General features: G+C 41.9%; 1 protein-coding gene across 2 annotated transcripts in view; it reads right to left on the reverse strand.

The window, feature by feature from the left end:
* Positions 1-684: 684 nt before the first annotated feature.
* Positions 685-18,712, reverse strand: part of LOC143769514 (galectin-8-like) — a 31,902-nt gene continuing 13,874 nt past the window's right edge. Inside the window, exons 4-13 of one of the 2 annotated variants that reach the window (XM_077258138.1) lie at positions 15,468-15,587; positions 7,874-7,918; positions 7,320-7,408; positions 7,015-7,216; positions 6,385-6,504; positions 5,782-5,826; positions 4,730-4,818; positions 2,155-2,356; positions 1,757-1,876; positions 685-844 (exon numbers count right to left, since the gene is read on the reverse strand). In XM_077258138.1, the coding sequence (XP_077114253.1) occupies positions 824-844; positions 1,757-1,876; positions 2,155-2,356; positions 4,730-4,818; positions 5,782-5,826; positions 6,385-6,504; positions 7,015-7,216; positions 7,320-7,408; positions 7,874-7,918; positions 15,468-15,587 (1,053 nt within the window). In that variant the 3' untranslated portion in view covers positions 685-823. The remainder of the gene's footprint in view (positions 845-1,756; positions 1,877-2,154; positions 2,357-4,729; positions 4,819-5,781; positions 5,827-6,384; positions 6,505-7,014; positions 7,217-7,319; positions 7,409-7,873; positions 7,919-15,467; positions 15,588-18,712) is intronic. The other variant, XM_077258139.1, reaches the window with a different exon arrangement.

The raw sequence follows: 18,712 nt of genomic DNA on the forward strand, positions 1-18,712 counted from the left end.
TTTGGGATAACTATCAGAGCTGAGTGAATAACTTCATTCTGGTGACTTTCCAAAAATTCCGGCGAGTCCTAATTTTCAGAATTTGTCTTAGGCCATTCATCTGATTTCTTACACCGATTCTACAGCAGCGCTATGATCCTTCACATGATTCTTTAAATCCTCCTGTGCTGAGGCCCACGTGGTTACGTCAGAAGTGATGCCGGTCGTTGCGGTGGTGACGTAAGGACTCAAATGAGGGCAAAAGACAGCTGAGTATAATATATATTTTTATTTTTTAACCTCTTCCCTCTTATTATTATCTATTAATAGAGAAGCAATCTAGTTGACATGTGACCACGACCACTGGCTCCCTCTGTCATTTGAGGCCAATCCTGACAGTGTATGTAATACACAACTGTCAGCAGTAGTGTAACGTGAAGCTCATGGACCCCATTGCACAAGCTCCAATGGAGCCTCTAATTATTGTAAGTCTTTAATGGTAATGGTCTTTTCATATAGGCCAAAGAGAATTTTTGGGCCCCTAATGCTCTAGGGCCCCGGTGCGATTGCAACCCCTGCACCTATTATAGTGATACCCTTACTGTCAGTATTTGCCAATCTGCAGTCACAAAGCAGAAGCTCAGCTCAGGCCCAAACACCCTCCTTACCCGTATATGAGTGCATTTTATAATGAGACGCAGTAGCCGTGCTTAATATTTACGTTTATTGCTCAAATTATCCTGTTCACAAGATATATTGTATAAATTTATTGTATCACCCCAGAAGAGTGACAATTGAAAAAAAAACAAAACTTAAAATCAACTTTTTTCTGGCCACCTGGAAATTAATGTTGTTGGCATCCGCCCTAGAGAAAAAAAAAACAGATAAAAGTCATTCATGAATATAAGAGGAAAGTATTTAGAGTCTAAGAGTATACTCCTACATTCTTATGTTATCAGATGTTATATTGTAGTGTTAATTGTATTTTGGTATTAAAGGGAACCTGACAGTATATATTTACATATAGTAGTACTGGTAGGGCTCTACTGGTGCTTGTCCCCTGATAAAAATGACACCTTTTTTGTGGAAATCCCATGTGCCAGTCATGAGAAATTAGGAGTAGACGCCATCTGCAAATCAGACTAGTAGTGCAGTGGGGCGTGGCCATGCACTTGGAAGAAGCCGCCCACATGCGCTGCCACTCCCCGAGCCTGATTTGCATATGGCTTCTACACCTAATTTCTCATGACTGGTGCATCGGATTTCCACACAAAAGGTATCATTTTTATCGGGGGACAAGCACCTACACAGCCGTCCCAGTACTATGATATGTAAACACACATCTTCCAAAATTTGAATTCCACAGAATACAAAAATTGGGACAGCAAATTTGATTTGGATAAAAAAAATAAAAATAATACTCAACTCCGCACTTGACCCTCCACCACAACCTTCGCTCTGGTCCTTCAATTACTCCCTTCAGCCTCTTTATTTTGGTGCACAATGTCCTCGTGCTGCACCTTCACTCTCTACCATTGATTCGAGGGCTGACTAGTCCCCGGCCGATGCCTATTGTTATGTTGTGACAATAAGACATGTGTTGTGACGCCAGAGGCCTGTTCGCCACTGGAGATTGCAGTGTGGAAGATGCCAGAAGAAGACGTCAAGAAAACAAGAGGACGGAGGGAGCCTTGAGGAGGGCCAAGCGGTAGCTGTGGCAGTGTTTTTTTTTAATCCGCGGTATGCAACATTCATATATTCCTATCATCTCACTCACCCCCGGTGTATGTATCTCCACGCTGGTCAGCTTGACATCGCCTTTTATTGCTAAAGTGCTGATTCGGTGGAGAGGAATTCTATGATAATATTCCATAAAGTGACGTCCATTCACGGAAACCTGGAAGAAAAGCGTTTTATTATAAGATTGGAGGATATGACATGGTCAGGAAAAGTGAGACTGAAATTGTCTCTACACCACCGATAACTATTGCACAATCTCCTGTACCACCTCCATACACATGTCTGGGGCCATTTATCATGAAAAGTTCTTTTCCTTAAAACCTCAAATATTTATTTTGGAATAAAAAAAAAAAATAGCTTTTTCTAAATTAGTTTTGGTTCCTTTATGCTCCAGATTAGATCCTGCGTGAAATGCAGATGATTATATAAACCTACTTTATATTCACACTTTGTTACTAGGATCTGGATTTCAAAAAGTTGCCCCTTCTGAAAAGGCATCTCAGACTTGTTCACTTCCTCTCCCCAATTCTCTTGTTCCTTTGTGTTGCAAACGACGAGTCCTTCGTTAAGACGCGGATTGAAATGGAAGGCAACATCATCAATTTCAGCACGACCACATTGGAAATTTATGGCAAACCTAAAGGAAGAAATAACATTCTGAGTACAAGGATGAAGACTTTCCGAACACAGAACATTCTTAAGGAGTGGATCATGGATGAGTCTGACCATGGAAAGGTGTTTCAGCCCAAAACAAGATTATACTCAAAACGAAAGTGACGCACTGCCTTGTGAGATAATTTACCTCCTCCCAAGGCAAGACGGGGAGCTGGTGTCACAAGTATAATCATGTAAGGAATAGAGAACACACTTACCATATGACATATAACATACATTAGTGCAGCGCCCCAGAGTCCTGGTCATTGCAGTAATGTCATTCTTCCACCAGGGAGAGTGATATTACGTCCGAGGGTAATAAAGGAGTCCATCCTTCCAGGTATCACCAAACATACACCACACTTCACACTCCAATCCACCAGGGGGAGCCATGCTCCTATCTATTAGTGCACTCCTCACAGAAGGGTAAAACTGGTGGTTTGGATAGGAAGTTAGTCAGACGCTGCCTGGGTTTGACCCAGTGAGTACCTGTCAGGCAGACAGGGGGAGAAGGAGGAACATCTGAGCTGCAGACAGAGGATCCCTGTCAGGGGTGGGATCCTGACAGAGGCCTAGCGGGACAGAAAGCTACGGAGCTGCACCTGCCCCACGTGTGGCAGCATCCAAAGAAAGGACACAAAGAGAATTGTGTTGTAGAGAGTGAGAAACGAAGTCACAGCACAAGGAGAAAACACCGGGAGGAGTTCGGCCCTGAAATAGGCTGCCTCCTTCTGAGGCGTGTAGCTGGTGGCCGGAACACCGAGGGAGTAATTGACTCTACACATTACTTCAGAGACCGGCAGGATAGTCAATTCCAAGTTGGCTGCCCAACCTTAATAGCTAAGAAGACACGGTGGCAAATTGTGGGGGACGGGGCGTCTCTAGGGTCCCTATAAACAAGCCTCAGGCAATCAGTCAAATGGGTTTGTCCTATCCATACCATCTGGGGGACAGAGAGGAAGAAACAACATCTAGAACATCCACGAAAGTTGTGAGGACCTTACCGAGTTGCTCAGCAGGGAGGGACTACAACACACAGGCGCTAGTAGGAAGGCTACTGATTTCCACCTGGATAAGGGGATTCTGGATTTGCCTTCGGACCGGCCAGATTCTGCCTGCCCTGTGATCTGTACTCTGGACTGTGGATGCTGAAGCTTCCAGTAAAAGGTAAAGAGACTGCAACCTTGTGTCCTCGTTTTTCACTGCGCCTTACACCATCACCATCTACACTCCTGGGAAGCCCTGGGGACATACTTCACCTGTGGGAAGGTATACTATCTAGTTGCCATAACATCACCCCAGCGGACCCCTAAGCAGCGTTGGTCGCCCTGACTGAATGCCACAGGTGGCGTCACGAACACCGTACAAACTTGCCCCTTTTATTGGGCGCCCCTCAAAGGGCCACGGACTGGGTCGGGCCACCGTGACATCCCCCGAACCGAAGGACCCGGTGCCGAGTACCCCATTGCCCTAACGTGGGGGCGCTCCATTAGTAATGGTTTTTCTGGTCACTACAAAAGGAATAAGAATTTTCCTTAAGGATTTTGGAAAAGAAGAGCGCTATCTAAGTGTAGTAGTCTAGGATCGGGGAAAAGAAGAGCATTAAGAAAGAAAAGGAAAGGAATGCAGAAATGATCTCTACTTCTTGATCCGTTTACGTCTGGCTTTGGCGACAAACAAAAAAAAAGTGCCACTGTTGCAAAAAAAAAAAAGTTTGTGTGAAATCATCCTTGTTCAATATCTGCTGGTTTATTATAATCCAAACGACTGTACATAAGGATGAGCACATCTGCCAGAGTTACAATTCAACAGAATCACTAGAATTTTGCCTCTATATTCAATTTGCATCCATCGAACGTGCATTATTATGTTCTGAGATCTCTCCAGATCTAAGAGCATAAAAACACATAAAATTAAAATATATACGTAGCCGGCCCTTACCTGTTGCATTGAGTAGCCACACTACACAACGGTGTTTGTTGTCATTTTTGATGAATCTATGATGACGCACGTTATTATGACATTACCCGAGGAATAGTTTTTATTTCTCAAACAATATCATGATGGTGAGTCTTCAATAATGGGAGCCCAGGACTGAGATGAAGATATAACTGAAGACCGGACCGAAGAAGACAATCAGGTGAGAGCTGGACGCAGTAACATTCTTTTATTTTTTTTCATTTATTTCTTCCTGGCCCCATATGATCCATCAAAAAGGTGATCAGCTAGGAGCCATCATGTTGGATTCGTCCCTTCCCCCCCAAAAAAAATTAGCAAAAATCTTGGATTCTAGAAAATTAGTAAATCTATATTCATAATTGTATCATTAATGCAATATAATAAATCAATTACACACATGTCAGCTGATGGTAGGACAGAGCCACGGACAGTAACCACGGAGCCATCAATGACGCCACGGAGAAAATCGGTGCTGAATGGAACAGACTGGAAAATAAAGATCATAAATGTCAAAAAAAAATATCTAATAGAACCATGTAAAGCAAAAAATAAGCAAGTGCGCAGTAAGCAAGTGCGCAGAAGTTCTTAAAAGTAAACAAAGGTCGGTATTTTTTTTTTATCTACCTTTGAGAAAATGTTTTGGAAGTCAAGAAGACAAATATTGGACAGTTTTGAAGCTTCCTGTTCATGTTCCCACATAGTATACTTGGTAGCTTTTATTGTACAGGTGAGTTATGGGTATGGTGATAACATATTGATTTACTGTTTTGTTTCTATGTTTTTTTTATTTGGTTTTCTTACTTTTACTTACTTTTACTTTTACTCCGTAAAAAACACAGATAGCACTTGTATGCGAAAATTGGAGGTCTGGACGAGCTCTTAAATTTTTATCCAAAACTGTCTAACAGAAACCTGGACACCTATTGAATATGACGTTGGGTGGCCAAGAAGATACATGTATTCTTAGACAAAATGTAATAGAGAAGACCAAATTGATCTGATGTGAATCGTATTCTTGTCGAATTGTTGCTTTAGGCTTAAAATGGTCATCACCATTTTACACATTGCAGAAAACAGCACTGCCCTATGAGGAGGGACCATCATAGCCTAAATAAAAGCAAAAGCAGGGAATGCAGCAGTCATTTTGGTTTGAATCTGGATACTGAGAGGATGTCTCTGTTTTCCAGAGAGTTAGGGAGAGAAAGCTATAAAACACTGAAGAAACTGTACAAATAGTGTGTAACAGCAACGCAGTTAGTGTGCGAGGAAAGTAAAACAATACAGATTTTAGTGATAAGGAGACAGATAGGAGAGACAATTTGTCTTTGAGGCAGGAGAGTCGAAAAATGAAAAAATAAAAATTAAAAATTGTTTTTCCTATCTCTAGTAATCACCCAGAATATAGACATTTTGGAAGAAAACTAATATATATATTAAAATATCTCTTACATTTTGCAGTTTTCCATCTTGAAAATAATGATGATGGCATCCACCCTAAAAAATGAAATTAAAAATGTAAGGGTATATTTATGTTACAATTTTGCCTTTTTTTTATTTTTGAAAATTGTAAAATCTACTTGGAATCGATTTTTTTTAAATTTCCTTCATATAATGTGACTGAAAACTAAATTTTAGGGCAGGATAGGTATTTATTTATTTTCTTATTTAGAAACCTTCTGACCACTCAGAAATAATGAAATACATATGATCATAATGTAAAGAGAACCTGTCGCCAAGTCCAAAATATCTAGTTTTTATTCTTATTTTGATCCCTACAATGAGAATTCTGTTTTTTGTGTGTTTTTTTAAATATGCCATATGGCTCTTTTTATGGTCTTTACAAGTGGGCGGAGCTTACAGGGTAGTTTTGCAGAGTAAAGACAGAGAATCTATAAGCCACACCCCTTTGCTAAAAACAATAAAAAAAATCAGCACTAAATAAAAAAAACATATAACAAACATATATCATATGGCAGATATAAAAAAAAGTACTCAGAAGCATCGGGAATAAAGTAAGAGGTCCTCTTTAAGCGCAGGTAGAACCTCTCTTACCCCTTGTCCTTGTGTCTCGACACTACTTAGGGCCACACAGTCCATCACTGCTAAAGTGTTGACTCGCTGCAGAAGAATCCTGTGATTGTATCCCAAATAGTGATGTCCGTTCACAGAAACCTGGAATAGAAAATGATTTCAGATAGAGGAAGCCTGCCTGCACGATGACTGTTATACACTTTGCAGACGCTCATTAGATGCTTCGATACAAAAGATAGGGTCAGCGTCCGTTCATTGCTGCTAATGTAAGTGTGCATTTCCTGAAACAACAGGAAGTTAGATAATAAAAAGCCCCAGTGGCCAGTGTGAAAATTGCAATATTTATATCCTGTGTTTTTAATAAAGATTGGTCACATGGTAAAAAAAACCACACAAAAACTTTGTAAAAAATAACATATTTAACAAAAAACCAGAAAGAATGCATTTAACAAAAAAAACTGAGTTAAACCTGATTTCACATAAGCAATCTCATCCCAGCCTTAAATATATTGATTGTCTTTACTCTTGGCTTGACATATTTTAAGATGACCAACTTTGAGAAAAGCAAAACATGATTTTGAGATATTCTTTCAAGAGATGTCTATGTCATATGTGTATTTAGAAATAACAAAGTAACTTACGCAAACCTACATTGTATCCATTGTTTGTCACAAGGACTCGGATTTCAAATTCATGTTCCCTCATAAAGGGCACTTCGCCTTTGACTTCTTTATCACCCCATTTATTACTTTCCCTCGTGTTGCAAAGAACAAGTCCTTCATCAAAACGTGGGTTGAAATGGAAGGCGATATCGTCACTATCAGTACTGCCGCACTGGAAATTCATAGAAAACCTAAAAAAAAATATATATCTGGAATTGCTTAGTTGCTTTTAGATAAGAGCAAAGAAACATTCTCAAAGGCATCGATCTCATGTCAAAAAACAAAATCACACACCTGTCAGCTAAAGGTTGGACATCGCCGCGGACAATAACCACGGAGCCATCGCTGACGCCATTGTGCAAACTGGTGCTGAATGGAACGGACTGGAAAATTAAGACTAGGATTAAAAAATATATATGGAGAGTCAAAAATTCTAAAAAAGTACGTAAAGCCATGGTATAAGTTTGTAAAAAACATTTTTGTTTACATTTCTGAAGTTCTGGAACAAAGGATGTAAAGCTACGCCATAAAATGATGTACAGCCCAACAATGACTTTTATTTTTCAGTTCAGTTTATAAATATTCTTGGTAAATACAGAGATAAACTATTCTCTACGAGAGGTTTCCAATATTAGGGCCATGATGTCTTCTGAGATACAAATTCATTTTCAGTGAAAATATTTTGGACACCTCTATGGCATCTTGATTTTTTCCTCTTTCGAGAGTCGTCAATTTTGTTTTTGCAGCCAATTCTAGGCATTTTTTGTACAACCATTATGATGCTTTGCCTACATCAGAAGAATGTAACCACCCATAAATACAGAAATATTATAATAAGCAGATCTTACATTTTGTATTTGTCCACTTGGAAAGTAATGATGGTGAAATCCAACCTGAAAAATTTGCAAAAATATTTGATTTATTACTGGTGATATATTTAAGTGTATCCATAGTATATAAAATGTTGGCTCCAGTTTTTGCAAATGTTATAAAGTGATTTGAGTGGAATCCAATCTCCACAGTTTTGATTCAGGCAGATTTACTCAATTTTGGAGAAAGAGGTTTTGATTTGCATTGCATAAATTTGGTGCAAATCAAATCTTCCGGAAAGGCTCTAAAAAAATGTAACTCTATCCTCCCCTCTCCTGCTCATTAAATGTCCTGTCTCTACCCGGTCCTCCCAATTGGCTCCTCTTCTGTCTAATTCTTCTTCCAGAGGCGTCTGTGTCTTCATTTTTTTGACCCTGCTGTTGTCTAGGCCCCATGCGTTCACATCAGAAGCAACATTCATCGATAACGTCAATGATGTACAAAAACTTGATTCCAGCTCACCTGGCAGCTCTATGCTCATCCATCCGAGGCTCAGACACAGGCCTCACATCAAGGAATATAGAAAAAATTGGAGTCCGGCTCAACAGGACTGGATTTTCCTTTTCTTTTTATTTTTCAAAAGAAAATATAGTGCATACAAAAGAAAAATTTACATGGTCGTCATAACCCAGTTGACGCGTTTCGACTGCACTAAGCAGTCTTACTCATGAGCCGGACATCGATGATGTACATCGCACCTCACATGACCACACAGGGCCTAGTCAGTGGCGTCTGAAGACCCAAAGTGAGAACACTGAAGAGAAGCAATCAAAGGACCAGGTTGGGGTGGGGACGGTATGTGGAGGGCCAGCTTGTCCCATGAAGAAGCCATCAAGCGAAACCCAGGATCGGATAGAAGCTGGTGTGCTGCGTGTTTGATATAGGGGAGGAAGGTATTATTCGTATGGATATTTTTCACATGCACACAAATAATACTATGCTTTTATTGATGCTATACTAGAGAATGGTTTGGTTTCCTTAGCCAAAATATATTTCTGAATGGTTTGTGTGGTGTATTTATAGATATTTTATCATTGCAATATGATAAAATGGGGATTTTTATGAATTAGTGTAAGGAGTTAATAATTATGGTTCATTTATATGGAGAAGGAATCCTGTAGGGGTCAACGGCTTATATAATCATGGACCTGGAAGCAGGGCCAACTTTCCCCAGGAAGAAGCCGACATGCGAAATTCAGAGTCGGTTATAAACTGGTGTGCCACGTGTTTGATTTTTTTCGTGTTTTTACTGGACGCTAACTGCCCAGCAGGGCTGTTTTATGTCTGATTGTTTTTTCAGGGAAACTCATATCAGTTTTGTTGTCAGAGACCACTTGTGGAACTACTTGTCTTAGCAGGACTGATAGCAACAACGGGAAAGGAAGTGTGACTGAAAGCAAAGACTTCAGAGGATGTGAATTCTCCCCTTAGATTATTGATGTGCATTTTATATGTTGCTACATCTGTATTACACAGCAAATGCTGGGGTCTTTGTTAGTTCTCCAGATGTCAAAGTATCCCTATGATCACATTGTTGGGGTACTGATTGGCTGACAGAGGGAATTCCGATTTACTGAGCACAGTAGGCCTCAAAGAAATACTGTCTTTTTTCGCCATAGCAACCAATCACAGCGCAGCTTTCATTTTACCCAAGGGGTTTATAAAATATCAACTGAGTTCTGATTGGTTGCTATGGGCAGTGAAGTGAGTTGTTGCTAGGTGACACAAAGAAAATAAGGGTTTTCTGGTAATCTATGGAAGTACAAACTACATTTTGCTAAGGTAAAGGGCAACTACATAGCAACATTGTCCATCTCTCACTTCCGCTGAGAGGCCTAACATTACTCTGGAAAACTGCATCCATCTTTGTAATAAAGAGGTCATGGAGGTTCACAAAGACCCCAAAATCTGCAAACTAAAAGTCCACAGAGAGGGGAAACAATGCCCCAATCAGGACCTCACCCCATCATCAGCGATTATGCGCACAGCAATATATTCAGACTTGTTTCGGATGACATTTAGAAGCCAGGACGGCGGTAACCATCGGCTGTTGCTAGGTGCTTGTCCTTTCCATCTGTAGATAGGGGCCTACTGAAGGCCCCCATCACATCACCACCAGCTTTGGACTTCAAGGGAGATCATTGTATTCACTATTTATCACAATAAAGTGATATCACAGTATATAGTACAATCAATAAAGCGATTTCAGGTTGAAGTCTCCTATGGAGAGTACAAAATAATGTGAAAAGTAATAAAAATAAAGCTTCTAAAAATATTAAGAAAATTAGAAAATAAATATATAAGTTCAAATCCCTCCTCTCCTATTTCCCCACACAGAAATAAGGAATAATAATAATAATAATAATTTTTATTTATATAGCGCCAACATATTCCGCAGCGCTTTACAACTTATAGAGGGGGCTTGTACAGACAATAGACATTACAGCATAACAGAAATCACAGTTCAAAACAGATACCAGGAGGAGTGAGGGCCCTGCTGCTCGCAAGCTTACAATCTATGAGGAAAAGGGGAGACACGAGAGGTGGATGGTAACAATTGCTTTAGTTATTTGGACCGGCCATAGTGTAAGGCTCGGGTGTTCATGTAAAGCTGCATGAACCAGTTAACTGCCTAAGTGTGTAACAGTACAGACACAGAGTGCTATTAACTGCATAAAGTGTATGAGAACATGATGCGAGGAACCTGATTGTGTTTTTTTTTTTTTTTTTAATTTTAATTAGGCCACACAGGGATAGTTAGGTTAATGCGTTGAGGCGGTAGACCAATCTGAACAAATGCGTTTTTAGGGCACGCTTAAAACTGTGGGGATTGGGGATTAATCGTATTAACCTAGGTAGTGCATTCCAAAGAATCGGCACAGCACGTGTAAAGTCTTGGAGACGGGAGTGGGAGGTTCTGATTATTGAGGATGCTAACCTGAGGTCATTAGCGGAGCGGAGGGCACGGGTAGGGTGGTAGACTGAGACCAGAGAGGAGATGTATGGTGGTGCTGAGCCATGGAGTGCTTTGTGGATGAGGGTAGTAGTTTTGTACTGGATTCTGGAGTGGATGGGTAACCAGTGTAATGACTGGCACAAGGTAGAGGCATCGGTGTAATGGTTGGTGAGGAATATGATCCTGGCTGCAGCATTCAGGACAGATTGGAGCGGGGAGAGTTTGGTAAGAGGCAGGCCGATTAGTAGAGAGTTACAATAGTCCAGACGAGAATGAATAAGTGAGACAGTAAGAGTTTTTGCAGAGTCGAAAGTAAGAAAAGGGCGAATTCTAGAAATGTATTTGAGATGCAGATAAGAAGAGCGAGCCAGTGATCAGATGTGGGGGGTGAATGAAAGCTCGGAATCAAGGATGACCCCAAGGCAGCGGGCATGTTGCTTTGGAGTAATGGTGGAACCGCACACGGAGATGGCAATGTCAGGCAAAGGTAGGTTAGTAGAGGGAGAGAACACGAGGAGTTCAGTTTTTGACAGGTTCAGTTTCAGATAGAGGGAGGACATGATGTTAGAGACAGCGGTAAGACAATCACTGGTGTTTTCTAAGAAGGTCGGAGTGAAAGCAGGAGAAGAGGTGTATAATTGGGTGTCGTCAGCATAGAGATGGTACTGGAAACCAAATCTGCTGATTGTTTGTCCAATAGGGGCAGTATACAAAGAGAAGAGGAGGGAACTGATCCTTGAGGAACCCCAACAGTAAGGGGAAGGTGAGAGGGTGAGAGGTGAGGGGGAAGGAAATAAAAGAATAAAAAATAAACATATTTGGTATCACTAGGAGCCATCAAAATATAAAACGCAAAGCAAATAATGAATAAATAAATTTAATCACCAGAATTGCCATTTGTTTAACACTATGCCACCTTCAAAAGATGCAACAAAAAGCTATAAAAACACGGCATGTTCCCAAAAATAATACTAATCAGTACAATGGCTCATAAAAACCCCACACACATTCGCACTGCTCCTTCAGTAAAAGATTTTAAAAAGTTGTAGATCTCAGAAAATGGCAACATAAAATAAAAAAATAAAAAATCTATGTAAGTTTTGTTTTGCCATATTCACAATGAACACTTTAAAAACAAAACACAAAAAACAGTTGATGTATTTTTTTTCACTATTTTTACCACATTTAGAATTTTTTAAAGTAAATTATTTGGTAAAATGAATGGTGGCATTTTAAACTGCAAATCACCTTGGATCAAACAATTTTTTTCCATATGGCGATATAGAATAAAATACAAATACAAATAAAAGTGTTAAAAAAGGGTAAGAAAAATCAAGAGTCCAAAAGCTAAAACTGGATGTAGTGGGAGGGGGTTAAAACCAAAGCATGCCATAGTCTTAATGTATTTCAGCTTTTTTTTCCAAGTAAAAAGAATAGAAACAGAAAGTTCGACAAAAAAAGTTGAAAGTGGGGATAGAAGCGTGGTGCATGCATTGGATAAGAAAAGAGGCGTGGCACATTGAAAGGGCAGGTGTAACACCCCAGGAAGCCGGTTGTTACAGTGGTATTGCCTTCCTCACGGGGAGGGTAATGCTATGCCTGGAAGCAAGGAAGATCCCTTTAACAGGTAACATGTAAATACAAGACTGTTCTGACTCCAGGCCAGAAGAGGGAGATCTGAACTCGATTTCAGGGGAGCTTCCCTAAATATATTCTGACTGGAGGAGGAGTTAGCTAGTCAGTCAAGAGGAGAGCACTCTGTAGGAGACTGTGAGGGGAGAAGGAGCAAAGGAGGAGAGAGAGAGAAACTGGAGTGAAGCTGCGATTGGGCTCACTCCAGGATCAAGCGCAGAAACCGGCGGCCGGAATTCCGAGGTTGTGGGGATACCTGTATGCCCCAAAGCAGATACCGGCAGGCAGGAGATTCCAAGTCTCCTGGCCACCATTACACTCAAAGGCACAGCAGCAGATAGAGCCCGGAGTCACCACAAGAAGGGACACCTGTAAAATTGCTGCTTGAGTTGCCTGCCATGTGTCCACTTAAAGGGACAGAGAGAGAGGATCTTGTGTGAAGTCTCAGACATCAAGGAACATAGAACACAATGCAGTAAGGAAGGCTTCTATCACCACCTGGCTAGGGGGATTCCGAATCACTTCCAGGCTGCCGGGATTCTTAAAAAAACCTGTAACCTGTACCTGAACGGCACCAGTAAAAAGTAAAGAGACTGCAACCTTGTGTCCTCCAGTTCTTTCCTGCACTTCATCATCTATGATTGAGCTCACTCCAGGATCAAGCTCAGAAACCGTAGGCTGGAATTCTGAGGTTGTGGGGGTACCTGTATGCCCCACAGCAGAAACCGGCGGGTAGGAGATTCCAAGTCTCCTGGCCACCATTACACTTGAAGGCACAGCAGCAGATAGAGCCCGGAGTCACCACAAGAAGGGACACCTGTAAAATTGCTCAAGTTGCCTGCCATGTGTCCACCTAAAGGGACAGAGAGAGAGAGGATCTTATGTGAAGTCTCAGACATCAAGGAACATAGAACACAATGCTGTAAGGAAGGCTTCTAACGCCACCTGGCTAGGGGGATTCCGAATCACTTCCAGGCTGCCGGGATTCTTAAAAAAACCTGTAACCTGTACCTGAACGGCACCAGTAAAAAGTAAAGAGACTGCAACCTTGTGTCCTCCAGTTCTTTCCTGCACTTCATCATCTATGATTGGGCTCACTCCAGGATCAACCTCAGAAACCGGAGGCTGGAATTCTGAGGTTGTGGGGGTAACTGTTATGATCCGGTGACCTTGGAGCCGCATGAAACTTTCTCTGGAGTCGGTGGAACCTGTACTGACCGCAAATCCTGAACTAACACCGCAACTAGAAGTAGCCGTGGGGTGTGCCTAACAAACCCTAGACACCTCGACACAGCCGGAGGACTAAATACCCCTATAGATGGAAATAGGAATACTATCTTGCCTCAGAGTAGACCCCCAAAGGATAGGCAGCCCCCCACGAATAATGACTGTGAGTAGGAGAAGAAAAGACACACGTAGGTAGAAAACAGGATTTAGCAAAAGAGGCCACTCTAGCTAAATAGGAAAGGATAGGACAGATTACTAGGCGGTCAGTAATAAAACCCTTCCAAAAATATCCACTGCAGATAATACAAAAAATACCACAATCTAACTAAAGACGTGGAATGAATATCTGCAACCCCAGAGAATCCAACAAGACTGAGAAAATACTGACACAATCTAAGCTGGACAAGAAAACACAAAGAATAGCACTGAATTATGAAGCACACAGCATGTGTGCCACAGAAAAAAAAACCAGACACTTATCTTTGCTGATTTGGCAGAAAGGCAGGAGGAACCAGGCAGAGGTCCAACACCTCCCAACAACAATTGACAACTGGCAAGGACTAATGAATCCTGCACACCTAAATACCCCAGTCAGAATTGCAATCAGCAGACACACCTGACCAGGACTGCAACCCAGGGACAACTGCATTACCACCTACTACCACCGGAGAGAACCCAAAAGCAGAATTCACAACAGGTAACTGTGTGCCCCACAGCAGAAACCGGCAGGTGGGACATTCCAAGTCTCCTGGCCACCATTACACCCAAAGGCACAGCAGCAGATAGAGCCTGGAGTCACCACGAGAAGGGACACCTGTAAAATGGCACGAGTTGCCTGCCATGTGGGTAGTGTCCACCTAAAGTGACAGAGGGAGAGAGGACCTTGTGTGTAGTCTCAGACAGCAAGGAACTTAGAACACAGCGCAGTAAGGAAGGCTTCCAACCTCACCTGGCTAGGGGGATTCCAAATCACTTCCAGGCTGCCTGGATTCCTAACAACACCTGTAACCTGTACCTGAACTGCACCAGTAAAAGGTAATGAGACTGCAACCTTGTGTCCTCCAGTTCTTTCCTGTACTTCACCATCTATCATCTCTACCAACTGCACGGAGAGCCCTGGGGATCAAGTTCTACCTATGGAGATCTATACCACCTCTGCTGCAATACCATCATCCCCAGAGGACCTCTTTAAGCAGCGTCGGCCATCCCTGGCTGAGTACCACAGGTGGCGTTACAAACACTACTACCTTAGACATTATTTCCACTACACTTTTCCCTTTTATTGTTTAGATTAGAGGTGTGGCACATTGATAGGGCAGGATTAGACATGTGGCACATTGATAGGGCAGGATTAGAGGTGTGGTACATTGAAAGGTCAGAATTAGAGGTGTGGCATGTTCATTGGGCGGGTTTAGAAGTGTGGAACGTGGATTGAGTGGGTTAGAGGCATGGCATGTGGATTGGGTGGGCTAGATGCATGGCACGTGGATTGGGCAAGAAACACATGGCATTACATTAAAAAATCTTAATGGGTGCTTATCAATATATTTGAACCTACCCTAAACCCACTTTCAAACAAGCCTATCATTGGCTCACTTGGGCACTTGACCGCTTGTCCAAGGATCTATACTGACTGCTACAAAGATACCTAACATTTGCCCTTAATGTGCCCGTCTAAAAGAGGCCAATAAGAAACATTCTGATGAATGAGGAATAAAATAAAGGTAGTATAAGCGGAGCTGTCCGATCTCACTTACCCCTTGTGATTGTATATCAATTTTGGTTAGCTTAATGCCGCCCATCATTATCACAGCTTTGACCCGGTGAAGAGCAATCCTGTGACTGTACCCCATAAAGTGACGTCCACTTACAGAAACCTGGAAGAGAGACCCATATCAGATAGAGAAAAAGGAGGGAGAGAATAAAATGGTCAATGCTGGTTCTCTAATTGTGCCTAGGAAAACTAAGTGACACTACAGTTTTCCATAAGTGTTTCTATTCCAAAATCTAAAGCTCATTTGATATAGCTCTCCATGTTCAGCATAGCCAATCAGATAGTCTTCCACACACTCTGTTACTTCCTCCTTTTTGGTCTCTATTTTTTTTTATCTCCGAATGGAGAATGGCCCTTTAATATCCCTTTATCTTCCCCACATAAAGATGGAGACACTTAAAGGGGTTGTCCAGACTTGAACTTAAAAAAATTGCAGTTAATCTATGAGAGCGCGGCGTTTTGAATCCACACAGTGCTCACAGCAATGCTCTGATACACATGCTGTGAGGATTCTCCTGTGCCAACACTGGGAGCAGCTACGTGACCACAAATATGCAATTTACATTCATAAAGTCATGTCCCGACTAGACGTGTACAGCTTTGCTCAATGCAAGTGAATTGAGTGAGTCCAGGCACGTCTAGTCGGAATGTGGCCGTAAGTGGACATATTGCAAACATGTAGTCACATGACCTAGCGCTGGCACCAAAGAATCCAAAGATTCAAAAGTCTACAGTCACATGAAATGACTGCAGACTTTACCCTAAGGCCTGGCCTAAAGTTCATCACACTGCTCTGCAGAGCACTTAGCATCAGAAATGAGCGATTCAATCCTGAATCAAATTCATGCGGAATTATAAGAAATTGCTTTGTAGCTATCTCACATTGTAAGGCACAGCTAATCAGGAGGAATTATCGTAGCCAGTGTAAAAGACAAGGCAGGGAATGCAGCAACTATTTGTGAATAGAAAGATAGATAATTAGATAGATAATAGATAGATACTAGAGAGATAGATAGATAGATAATAGATAGATAGATAGATAGATAGATAGATAGATAGATAGATAGATAATATAAAATGGGAAAAAATTCCAAGTGCGGTGAAATTGCAAATAAAGAGCAGTCCCACACTTGTTTTTTGTTTGGATATTTTACTAAGTTCACTAAATGCTAAAACTGACCGCCGTTATGATTCTCCAGGTGATTACGAGTTCATAGACACCAAACATGTCTAGGTTATTTGTCAGCTAAGTGGTGAAAAAAAATGCCAAACTTTGTTAAAATAAAAAAAAATTGCCATTTCCAGAACCCGTAGCGTCTCCATTTTTTGTGATATGGGGTTGGGTGAGGGCTTATTTTTTGGGCACCGAGCTGATGTTTGTAATGATACCATTTTGGTGCAGATACGTTCTTTTGATCGTCTGTTATTGCATTTTAATGCAGTGTGGCGGCAAAGTAAAAAAAGGAATTTGGGCGTTTTGACTTTTTTTTTGCTGCGCCGTTTAGCGATCAGGTTAATCCTTTTTTCATTGATAGATCGGTTGATTCTTAACACGGCGATACCAAATATGTGCATGTTTCATTTTTCTTTACTGTTTTATTTTGAAAGGGGCAAAAGGGGGGTGATTTGAACTTTTATATATATTTAAAATAATATTTCCACAAACATTTTTTTTTAATCTTCTGGCTTGCTTCAATAGCCCCCATAGGAGACTAGAAGCTGCCAGAACCCGATGGGCTCTGCTACATAGAGGCGATGATGATCAGATTGCCTCTATATAGCAGAATTAGGGTATGTTTCCACGTTCAGTATTTGCTGAGGATTGCATGCTTCGTACAGCCGCATCATCCAACCGGCAGCGTCCAGATGTTACAGCATAGTGGAGGGGATTTTATGAAATCCCGTCTCCACTATGCGTGCGAACACGAATCCGGCGGCCCTGCGTTTACGGACATGCAGCGCGTCTTTATAGATCGCAGCATGTCTGTTATGATCCTGGTGGTTAGGATCACAGAACTGACCTGATAAATATACCAGAATATTGGACTAGCTCTGGGGATGTGGGAACTTTACTGACCGCAACCCTGATCCTATCAACACACACTAAAGGCAGCCGTGGAGCGTTCCTAAAAACCTAGACGCCTCTTCACAGCCTGAGAAACTAGCTACCCCTAGAGAGAAAGCAAAGCCTCACTTGCCTCAGAGAAAACCCCAAAGTGTAGACAGCCCCCCACAAATAATAACGGTGAGTGAAGGGGAAAACACAAACGTAGAAATGAAAACAGGTTTAAGCAAATAAGGCCCGCTAAGACTAAATAGACAGAAGATAGCAAGGAATCTGTGCGGTCAGTATAAAATGCTATCAAAAACTATCCACGCAGAGAATACAAGAACCCCCACACCGACTCACGATGTGAGGGGCGCACTCTGCACCCCAGAGCTACCAGCAAGCGAGAAAATCACATATAAGCAAGCTGGACTAAACTCATCATATAGTGAGAAACATTTTCAAGGAAACAATGAGCAAACATGAACTAGCAAGACTTAGCTTCTCCAGGAGGAGACAGGTCACAAGGGATGTCCAAGAGAGACCAAACCAGTACTGAATACAACGACAGCAGGCAAAAAGCAAAGGTCCAGGTGGAGTTAAATAGGCAGTCAGAGTGGCAGAAAACCAGGCAGCTGGAACCCAGCTACAGACCAGCCGTATCGCTAAAGGCCACCAGAGGGAGCCCAAGAACAGAACTCACACAGTACCACTCATGACCACAGGAGGGAGCCCGGAAATGGAATTCACAACACATGTCTATTTATCTGTCTCCACAAGATAAATAGCACTGTTCTATCTATAAGATGCGGTGATTCCGCATGGTTCAATGAACACAAAAGCCGGCAGCGCTTTAGACGGGGCAGGTGTCCGCTGCGTCCAAAGCGCTACCATTCCGGACCGTGGAAACAAAGCCTTACTCACTTGCTATGAGTGCTACCACTGGGTGGTGCTCACAGCAAGCTGGCATTGACAACCATAGAGGTCTCCAGGAGACCTCTGGTTGTCATGCCAACGGACCGGTGACCTGTGATCATCACGTGACGGGGTCACCGATGGGCGGATTTCCGGTCCGATGGCTGGAAGCAAGAGTTAAATGCTGCTGTCAGTATTTGACAGCAGCATTTAAGGGATTAATAGCTGCGGGTGGATCACGATTCCACCCACGGCTATTGCGGGCA

This window comes from Ranitomeya variabilis, chromosome 4 (genome assembly GCF_051348905.1).
Source record: "Ranitomeya variabilis isolate aRanVar5 chromosome 4, aRanVar5.hap1, whole genome shotgun sequence".
In the NCBI taxonomy this organism is placed as follows: domain Eukaryota; kingdom Metazoa; phylum Chordata; class Amphibia; order Anura; family Dendrobatidae; genus Ranitomeya; species Ranitomeya variabilis.